Raw genomic sequence first — 10,356 nt, forward strand, 5'->3', positions numbered from 1 at the left:
TAGATCTCATTAGATTGTTATAAACTGTCCATAATGTACATGAACAAATAGGTAACTGGACTTGTCAACGATTGTCATTTATAATATTAAAAAATGTTTACAAATTAATTTAAAAGAAGTAATACATACATTAAAAAATCCTGACAATAAAGACATTTTTTTGGGGTGTAAAAAAAACTAGCCTTGCATTGTCTCTCATTAGATAGTTTGTAAAGTGTCCATAATGTACATGAATACATACTGCAGTCACCTAGGAGGATATTTAGAAAATCAAATGAAAATGTAAAATCCCGACCATGAAGCTATTTTGTGCGCCCTGCCAGCACGCCTCCTCAGACGTGGAGAAGATGGTCCTGGGGAACAAATGTGACATGGCGGACAGGAGACAGGTGTCCAAAGACCGAGGAGAGAAGGTGAGTCTGCCAAGAAGAAGCACATCAAGTTTGTAAAAGTCATGTCCTCTTCTTCTAGCTGGCTATCGACTATGGGGTCAAGTTCTTGGAGACCAGTGCCAAGACCAGTCTAAACGTGGAGGAGGTAGGTCAACATTGGAATATTTGGGCTTCTTAAACACTGACTGCTGTGTTGTCATGGCGACCAGGCCTTTTACAGCATGGGGAGAGACATCCTGCACAATCTCAGCTCCAAGACAGTAAGTCCTTACTAACTCCTTACTAAGTCCTTATTAGATCCTTACTAACTTACTAAATCCTTACTAACTTACTAAGTCCTTATTAACTTACTAAGTTCTTACTAACTTACTAAGTCCTTATTAGATCCTTACTAAATTACTAAATCCTTACTAACTTACTAAGTCCTTATTAACTTACTAAGTTCTTACTAACTTACTAAATCCTTACTAACTTACTAAGTCCTTATTAACTTACTAAGTTCTTACTAACTTACTAAGTCCTTACTAACTTACTAACTCCTTACTAACTTACTAAGTCCTTATTAGATCCTTACTAACTTACTAAATCCTTACTAACTTACTAAGTCCTTATTAACTTACTAAGTTCTTACTAACTTACTAACTCCTTACTAACTTACTAACTCCTTACTAACTTACTAAGTCCTTATTAGATCCTTACTAACTTACTAAATCCTTACTAACTTACTAAGTCATTATTAACTTACTAAGTTCTTACTAACTTACTAAGTCCTTACTAACTTACTAACTCCTTACTAACTTACTAAGTCCTTACTAACTTACTAAGTCCTTACTAACTTAAAAGTGCTTACTAACTCTTTACTAACTTACTAAGTCCTTATTAACTTACTAAGTCCTTACTAACTTACTAAGTCCTTACTAACTTAAAAGTGCTTACTAACTCTTTACTAACTTACTAAGTCCTTATTAACTTACTAAGTCCTTACTAACTTACTAAGTCCTTATTAACTTACTAAGTCCTTACTAACTTACTAAGTCCTTACTAACTTAAAAGTCCTTACTAACTTACTAACTCCTTACTAACTTACTAAGTCTTTACTAACTTAAAAGTCCTTACTAACTTACTAACTCCTTACTAACTTACTAAGTCTTTACTAACTTACTAAGTCCTTATTAACTTACTAAGTCTTTACTAACTTACTAAGTCCTTATTAACTTACTAAGTCCTTACTAACTTACTAAGTCCTTACTAACTTAAAAGTCCTTACTAACTCCTTACTAACTTACTAAGTCCTTATTAACTTACTAAGTCCTTACTAACTTACTAAGTCCTTACTAACTTAAAAGTGCTTACTAACTCTTTACTAACTTACTAAGTCCTTATTAACTTACTAAGTCCTTACTAACTTAAAAGTGCTTACTAACTCCTTACTAACTTACTAAGTCCTTACTAACTTACTAAGTCCTTACTAACTTAAAAGTCCTTACTAACTCCTTACTAACTTACTAAGTCCTTACTAACTTACTAAGTCCTTACTTCTTCACAACTTCTTGCTCCTTTTCATGGGACTGCTTTTCCTTCTCGCAGACGGACAACAACAATGGCGCGTCAGGCAAGGCCATCAAGATGACGGAGAAAAAGTCCAAGAGGATGAAGTTGTTGAAGTGTTCGCTCCTCTAGGTGACTAACTCAAGTGTCCGAGCGCCTTTTGCTCCTCCGGCCGGGCTGGCGTCCCTCGTCGGGCGTCAGCTGATGTCCCGGCAAGGAGGCGGGGCCTCGCTGAGCCTCAAGGTTCAGTCCGCTGTGGGCCGGCCCGACTTGAAGACTCTCCGTGAGGAAGCGGGCTTGAAAGCCCAAACTGTGCTGGTGGCCAATGTTTGTGTTCTAGAACACCTCCGTTTTTTTTAAAGTAGCAAACCTTCATTTTCTTCTTGAGGGAGGGAATCTTTGGGCGCGTAACGACTGGATCCAATTCTGATTCCTGGGGTGACGATTCCATTGAGAATCAATTCTCCATTCAAAGACTTATTATTTCTTATAATTATATTGACACTTTTTCAAAACACTTTACAGCTTAGAACAAATATTTGTGGTTGCATGGAGATGGCCTGATATTGTTTTTATTTGATTGATTTATTTCTTCAAATCGATTTTTGAAAATGATGAATCCATTTCAAATCAGGATGAATAAGAATCCCGATTCAGATCTGAATCGATTTTTTGTACACCTCTAGAATATAATAATAAATTTAAATGTATTATATATTTTCAAATACATATACACGTAGCTACGAAGCAGGTGTTCAAGCGAAGGCGTACATCAGCCAGTCTAGAGACCACGTGGCAGGACGCTCGGAGGCAAAGTAAATGTATTATAATACATTTAAAGATAATATATCATATATTAGGGGTGCACCAAAAAAAGATAATATATCATATATTAGGGGTGCACCAAAAAAAGATAATATATCATATATTAGGGGTGCACCAAAAAAAAAATCACAATTTGTATTTATCCCAATTTAAAATGTTCTCAAAACACACCTCTTCAGATCTGCTCTTAACCTGTGATTAGTGTTGTGTGTCTTGTAAATCAATCAATCAATCAATCAGCTTTATTGTCCATTCTTACATGTACAAGACACATAAGAACTGAAATTACATTTTCGGCACAATCCCGCTAAGAGCAGACATACGTTACAGGGAGACAAGACGGGACCGCCAACGGATCAGCCTCACTTAGGCGCTCCTCAAAAAGGTGGGAAAAAGGTGACATTGGGGGGAGGGTGGAAGTAAAAAAAATATCAGTCTGAGGCTGGACCCTCAGGAATGGTCCAGACTGAGTCCGAGGAAAAAAACCTCACATAGCATGGCACACATAAACAAGGTACATTTAATCACAACAAACTCGCAACAAAGTCATCCAACAGGACCTTGGAGGCCAGCAGCTGCTGTTGAGCGCTACTCAGCCCCCACAACCCCGGAGGAATAAAGCAGTGGTGAAGGCGTTGATTGGGGAAGGGTATGTGCGTGCATGTATGCCCAATTAACTTGGGTGAGATGTTGGATTGTCTTTATGGGCCGAGGCCGGCCCCAAGAGTTCAAGAGTTCAAGAGTCCGACCCAGGTGCTTTTGAAGAAAAGGGAAAGGTCAAAAGCGTCCATCTTTGAGGAGTCCTCGGGGGAGTGTTTTCAAACAGCCTGTTCCTCAAGGCCATTCGAGGGAGTCAAATCGTAGATTAAGATGTTGTTTTTTTCTTCGAGCAGTCAAAACAATGACATTCCTGCTCTATATGCTGGCTCTGACAATTCCAATTTATTCTTTCTGTAACATCATCAAGATGGAATCTACCTTGCGATTCAAATCAGCAATCGCTCCAGTCTGTGATCCCACAGCACGACCCAATCCTTCCATTGCGTTGAACAGCCTGTTGGCCCCTTGAGTGGCTGCCATCGTCTTCCGAATTTGACGATACACCAGAGCAATGCCCAGCCCAATCAGCAAATGCCCTGCGATCACAGCTCCAAATAGGTAGATGTCTTCCACGTCCTCGATGGAAAGGACTGAGAGGCACATGATTCTCCAAGTATTCCAGGAATCTCTCACGTACCCCGCAGCAATGGTTCCATCAGGGCAGCCAGGCTCCCCCGAGCCTCTTTTCCTTGTCGAAAAGACTGTGTCAATTGCGTCGAGAGTCCAGTTGATCAAATTCATTTTGATGTTTAGATTTGAGGACAGCTCAAGAAAAGAGGCTTCAAAATAGTTCAAACAAGACAAAAACAAAGAGAGCAAGCAGGGAAGGAGGGAGCGGAGAGAGATGCGACCGCCCTCACCAGTGGCAAGACAGATGTCCAGTATTATGTATTTTACAATGTACTGCTTTTATATTATTACTTTGAACTGTTTTATATTTTAGTTTGTATCCTATTAAGCGTCTTTGAGTACTCTGAAAAGTGCTAAACCAAATAAAATAAAATGTATTATTATTATTATTATTATAAATAGATTGAGAATTTTCAAAAATAAAAACTAAGCAAAAAAAAAGGCCATCTATAAGCAACCAGAAAGAGATTTTCTAACCTTTAACCTGTTTAGAAAAAGTTTCATTATACCGAATAATTCAATATATGTGGTGAATATATTATACTATATGTACCATATATTATATTTAAATATAGCGGTAAAAAATGGATGGAGGGGTGGACATTTACCATATAATATACCTTTAAAAATAGATATTTTTTATTTATAACAATTATAAAAAAAAAAGATGTTTTATGCCATCTCCATGCAGCCAGAAAGAGATTTCTAGCCTGTTTTGAAAAAGTTTCATTCTAATTATGATACCAAATAATACTTTTGGAGAATGGGTTTGACTTAGGACTCATCTTGAATAAAGAAGTGATTATGAATCGCATGGTCACCCCAGGAATCTGATGGAATGGTTAGGTGACACTTTTGTATACCTCGTGCCAAATGGACTAATTGGAGGAGAGAGCTGAGCATCAAGTCCCAGCACTGATTGTGTTTGTGTTGTGTGGACTAAATGATGCTTACTGTATGTTGTCATTTGTTGTGTATCACGTCACCGCAGAACTGAGAATGAATCCATACTGTGATGCTAACTTGTGAGTACTTGCATGAACATGTTGGACTACAGTGCATAGAAGCACAGGCGTCGGTTTCTTTGAAGTATTCTAATCCACAGGAAGATTTTGTATTAGCCCGAGATCTACAAAGCGGAGAGGAGGCAGGGCCTGACCCCCCTCCAGCCGACCTTTTCTTGGAACTGTTTTGTGACCGAGGGCAACGGCTGTTTACGACCTTTTCTTTGAACTGTTTTGTAACCAAAGGCGGCGGCTGTTTACGACCCCCGTCCCTTTAGAAACAGCTGTTGCCATGTAATCAGGGAAAGTCCAAATAAAAGAGGAGGCGTACAATCTACAAGAGTACAGCCCAGACGTTTCTCCTCAATTGAGCCAAATTTAATTCTGTCTCTGTTTAATTCCTTGCTTCTTTGTCTGTTTAATAAATGTCATCAGTGTTTGAACCTGACATCTTCTATAGCTAATATAGACACTTACATCATGTGTTGTCTTCATTATAACACTTATATAAGACTTTTAAAGTCATTTTGATAGTAGGCTAATATAGACACATATGTCATGTGTTGTCTTCATTATAACACTTATATAAGGGTTAGGGTTAGGGTTAGGTTTGGGTTAGGGTTAGGGGGAGGGGCAAGGGAGTCTACTGTCCGTCTACAACCCGCCAAGGCGACGCCCACGCCAAACGCAGGACCCCCGGGACCCCATCCGACATAACTCCCATTGCGGGCGCTCAATGTGGTGGCAGACACACTCCAAAAATCCCTGCGGCTGTCCAACGACGCGTTTCGGCCCCCTAGGCCTCGTCAGGTTGGCTTTTTGACCTCGTGCCTGCTGGGACACTTCTAATTCCCTAGCAGGTGGAGCACTGAGGCTTCCCTATTTGTCTTCACGGCCGGATGTCCCCTCATCACGGCCGGAGAGGGAATGAGCCTGCTGGCAGGAGGAGGATATATATAGGTGAGCTGCAGGGGGGCGGGGCTTAAGATCCCCACTGCAGTGTCGCCAGCGACTCCTCAAACCTATGGATCAAAGAAGACGCCTGCATGTGTGATGTGTCCCCTCGACATATGTTGTGCATCACACCATACAGGTAAGTATGGTTATGTTTGGTGAATGTATTCAAATGTTTTCTTTGGTTAGGGTTAGGGTTAGGTTTTGGGGGTGAGATAGAGAGAGAGATAGAGAGAGAGAGAGAGAGAGAGAGAGAAAAGGGGAAGGGAATGTGCACGGTCCAATCAACCCTCCGCCAAGTTGGGCTCCGCCAGACGCAGAACCCCCCGGAAGTCCCTGAAGGAGGCAAACCAGACAACACCCACAAAATTAGACCATTTGCTCCCCATTTAGACACCAACCCGAAATATGGGGATTGTGTGATAGGCCCGTCCATCTTTGGAAGCAGCGTGTCAGCCCGTCAGTGGGGAACCTCCAAGTCACCGCACCGACCTCTGTGGCTGGCTGGACACCGACGGGTGTGCGCGAGCTGTGGTCAGGAGGCACGATGCGTTCAGCGCTCAGTCGTCTCAGGTCGCCTGCAGGTGGGAGGCGGTCCACCACAAGTCTCACTCTGTACCTGGGGCGCGCGGGGTCCGATGTTCCTGGGTCTCGGGTCACTCACGGGCCGTCTGCATTCTCGCCTTCGTCTGCCGTCTTGCGTCACAGGAAGCTTCTGCGTGTGTGTCGGACTGCAGAGACATCAGGACAGCCGGCGCCAAGCAGGAAGGAGGAGGGAACTCGCCGCCATGGCCTGAGGAATCTGGGATGCAGAGACAGGCGTCTTCGCCCCGGCGCCATCGCTCCGTCCTGGTGGAACAGCTGGTGCGTTGTGGCCTTTGGGTGTCACCACCAGCGAAGCTATTTGGCTCTCCGCCAGTTGTAGGGTGTCAAAGGTCATCTTTGTGCCAAACTTTTTTCTGGCCCAGTTCGAAGCAATAAAAAAGGAGGACCTCCAGTTGTAGTCAATTACAGGAGTCAGATTGTCCTTCACAATTTGTAATGATATTACGTAATGCTTCTTTAAAATGTCCATTGTAGCCTCTGACCTATTTTTGGCATTAATAGCAATACAAGCCCATTGTTTAATGCAGGCCTGATCCTATTGGCCAGTGCATTTGCCATTTTAAAAATAGTCTGTGGCTGTTAAGACTTATTCATGTTTTCCAAATGATGCAAAACTGTGATGATGTTTTGCATGCATTTAATTTTGAGGCCGAAATTGTTGTCTTGGAGCCCATCTCCGTTCTGATTGTTATTGCCTGCTGTTTGCTGACTCAGAGTTTCGGCCACGCCCATCTTCATCTGATTGGCCAGAGCGTGACACAGAGTTGAGGCCACGCCCTTCTTCATCGGCGCTGGCAGTTAGCCAAAATGGTGGCGCCGCATGGCTTGTGTTGTTACCACAAGCCATGAACGAAGGGTTTTGACTTTTCAAAAACCCGGACATTGTTAAAAATATCGAGCAGGCAATGAATCGGAGGTATTTTGTCAATGTGTCAATGGGCAGATAAAATAGAAAAATGAAAAATTCAAATTTCGAAAAAAATAGTACTATTTATTTGCAAATATCAACTGTGACAAATCCTAGCAACGTTTCGGCATTAAACCTTCATCGGGCGAGATAAGTCACAGAAAATAGTCTAAAGAAAAAGTTCAAAAAGCTTACTATCCAAGAATTTTTTTTTTTTTTCTCCGTTTTTTTTCTAAGTGTCTGATCGAAAGAAGGTAAAAAGAGGTGCTTTTTACCCTCTTTCGATTTGGTACTTAGAAAAAATCCAAGAATTTTTTTTTTTTTCCTCCGTTTTTTTTCTAAGTGTCTGATGAGAGAAGGTAAAAAGAGGTGCTTTTTACCCTCTTTCGATTTGGTACTTAGAAAAAATCCAATACTTTTTTTTTTTTCTCCGTTTTTTTTCTAAGTGTCTGATCGAGAGGAGGTAAAAAGAGGTGCTTTTTACCCTCTTTCGATTTGGTACTTAGAAAAAATCCAAGAATTTTTTTTTTTTTCCTCCGTTTTTTTTCTAAGTGTCTGATGAGAGAAGGTAAAAAGAGGTGCTTTTTACCCTCTTTCGATTTGGTACTTAGAAAAAATCCAAGAATTTTTTTTTTTTTCCTCCGTTTTTTTTCTAAGTGTCTGATGAGAGAAGGTAAAAAGAGGTGCTTTTTACCCTCTTTCGATTTGGTACTTAGAAAAAATCCAATACTTTTTTTTTTTTTCTCCGTTTTTTTTCTAAGTGTCTGATCGAGAGAAGGTAAAAAGAGGTGCTTTTTACCCTCTTTCGATTTGGTACTTAGAAAAAATCCAAGAATTTTTTTTTTTTTCCTCCGTTTTTTTTCTAAGTGTCTGATGAGAGAAGGTAAAAAGAGGTGCTTTTTACCCTCTTTCGATTTGGTACTTAGAAAAAATCCAATACTTTTTTTTTTTTCTCCGTTTTTTTTCTAAGTGTCTGATCGAGAGAAGGTAAAAATAGATGCTTTTTAACCTCTTTCGATTTGGTACTTAGAAAAAATCCAACTTTTTTTTTTCTCCGTTTTTTTCCAAGTGTCTGATCGAGAGAAGGTAAAAAGAGGTGCTTTTTACCCTCTTTCGATTTGGTACTTAGAAAAAAATCTAATTTTTTTTTTTCCTCCGTTTTTTTTCTAAGTGTCTGATCGAAAGAAGGTAAAAAGAGGTGCTTTTTACCCTCTTTCGATTTGGTACTTAGAAAAAATCCAAGAATTTTTTTTTTTTTCCTCCGTTTTTTTTCTAAGTGTCTGATGAGAGAAGGTAAAAAGAGGTGCTTTTTACCCTCTTTCGATTTGGTACTTAGAAAAAATCCAAGAATTATTATTTTTTTCCCCGTTTTTTTTCTAAGTGTCTGATGAGAGAAGGTAAAAAGAGGTGCTTTTTACCCTCTTTCGATTTGGTACTTAGAAAAATCCAATACTTTTTTTTTTTTCTCCGTTTTTTTTCAAAGTGTCTGATCGAGAGAAGGTAAAAAGAGGTGCTTTTTACCCTCTTTCGATTTGGTACTTAGAAAAAATCCAAGAATTTTTTTTTTTTTCCTCCGTTTTTTTTCTAAGTGTCTGATGAGAGAAGGTAAAAAGAGGTGCTTTTTACCCTCTTTCGATTTGGTACTTAGAAAAAATCCAATACTTTTTTTTTTCTCTGTTTTTTTTTCTAAGTGTCTGATCGAGAGAAGGTAAAAAGAGATGCTTTTTACCCTCTTTCGATTTGGTACTTAGAAAAAATCCAAGAATTTTTTTTTTTTCCCTTTTTTTTTTAAATTGTCTGATCGAGAGAAGGTAAAAAGAGGTGCTTTTTACCCTCTTTCGATTTGGTACTTAGAAAAAATCCAACTTTTTTTTTTCTCCGTTTTTTTCCAAGTGTCTGATCGAGAGAAGGTAAAAAGAGGTGCTTTTTACCCTCTTTCGATTTGGTACTTAGAAAAAATCCAAGAATTTTTTTTTTTTCCTCCGTTTTTTTTCTAAGTGTCTGATGAGAGAAGGTAAAAAGAGGTGCTTTTTACCCTCTTTCGATTTGGTACTTAGAAAAAATCCAATACTTTTTTTTTTTTTCTCCGTTTTTTTTCTAAGTGTCTGATCGAGAGAAGGTAAAAAGAGGTGCTTTTTACCCTCTTTCGATTTGGTACTTAGAAAAAATCCAAGAATTTTTTTTTTTTTCCTCCGTTTTTTTTCTAAGTGTCTGATGAGAGAAGGTAAAAAGAGGTGCTTTTTACCCTCTTTCGATTTGGTACTTAGAAAAAATCCAATACTTTTTTTTTTTTCTCCGTTTTTTTTCTAAGTGTCTGATCGAGAGAAGGTAAAAATAGATGCTTTTTAACCTCTTTCGATTTGGTACTTAGAAAAAATCCAACTTTTTTTTTTCTCCGTTTTTTTCCAAGTGTCTGATCGAGAGAAGGTAAAAAGAGGTGCTTTTTACCCTCTTTCGATTTGGTACTTAGAAAAAAATCTAATTTTTTTTTTTCCTCCGTTTTTTTTCTAAGTGTCTGATCGAAAGAAGGTAAAAAGAGGTGCTTTTTACCCTCTTTCGATTTGGTACTTAGAAAAAATCCAAGAATTTTTTTTTTTTTCCTCCGTTTTTTTTCTAAGTGTCTGATGAGAGAAGGTAAAAAGAGGTGCTTTTTACCCTCTTTCGATTTGGTACTTAGAAAAAATCCAAGAATTATTATTTTTTTCCCCGTTTTTTTTCTAAGTGTCTGATGAGAGAAGGTAAAAAGAGGTGCTTTTTACCCTCTTTCGATTTGGTACTTAGAAAAATCCAATACTTTTTTTTTTTTCTCCGTTTTTTTTCAAAGTGTCTGATCGAGAGAAGGTAAAAAGAGGTGCTTTTTACCCTCTTTCGATTTGGTACTTAGAAAAAA

General features: G+C 39.0%; 1 protein-coding gene across 1 annotated transcript in view; it reads left to right on the plus strand.

Moving 5' to 3' along the window:
- The window catches only part of LOC133645462 (ras-related protein Rab-8B-like), a 9,669-nt gene extending 6,787 nt beyond the window's left edge, over positions 1 to 2,882 (plus strand). The window contains exons 5-8 of the mRNA XM_062040299.1: positions 324 to 413; positions 472 to 537; positions 602 to 652; positions 1,980 to 2,882. Coding sequence (XP_061896283.1) covers positions 324 to 413; positions 472 to 537; positions 602 to 652; positions 1,980 to 2,072 — 300 coding nt within the window. The 3' untranslated portion in view covers positions 2,073 to 2,882. The remainder of the gene's footprint in view (positions 1 to 323; positions 414 to 471; positions 538 to 601; positions 653 to 1,979) is intronic.
- Positions 2,883 to 10,356: the final 7,474 nt, after the last annotated feature.

This window comes from Entelurus aequoreus, unplaced genomic scaffold (genome assembly GCF_033978785.1).
Source record: "Entelurus aequoreus isolate RoL-2023_Sb unplaced genomic scaffold, RoL_Eaeq_v1.1 HiC_scaffold_122, whole genome shotgun sequence".
Classification (NCBI taxonomy): domain Eukaryota; kingdom Metazoa; phylum Chordata; class Actinopteri; order Syngnathiformes; family Syngnathidae; genus Entelurus; species Entelurus aequoreus.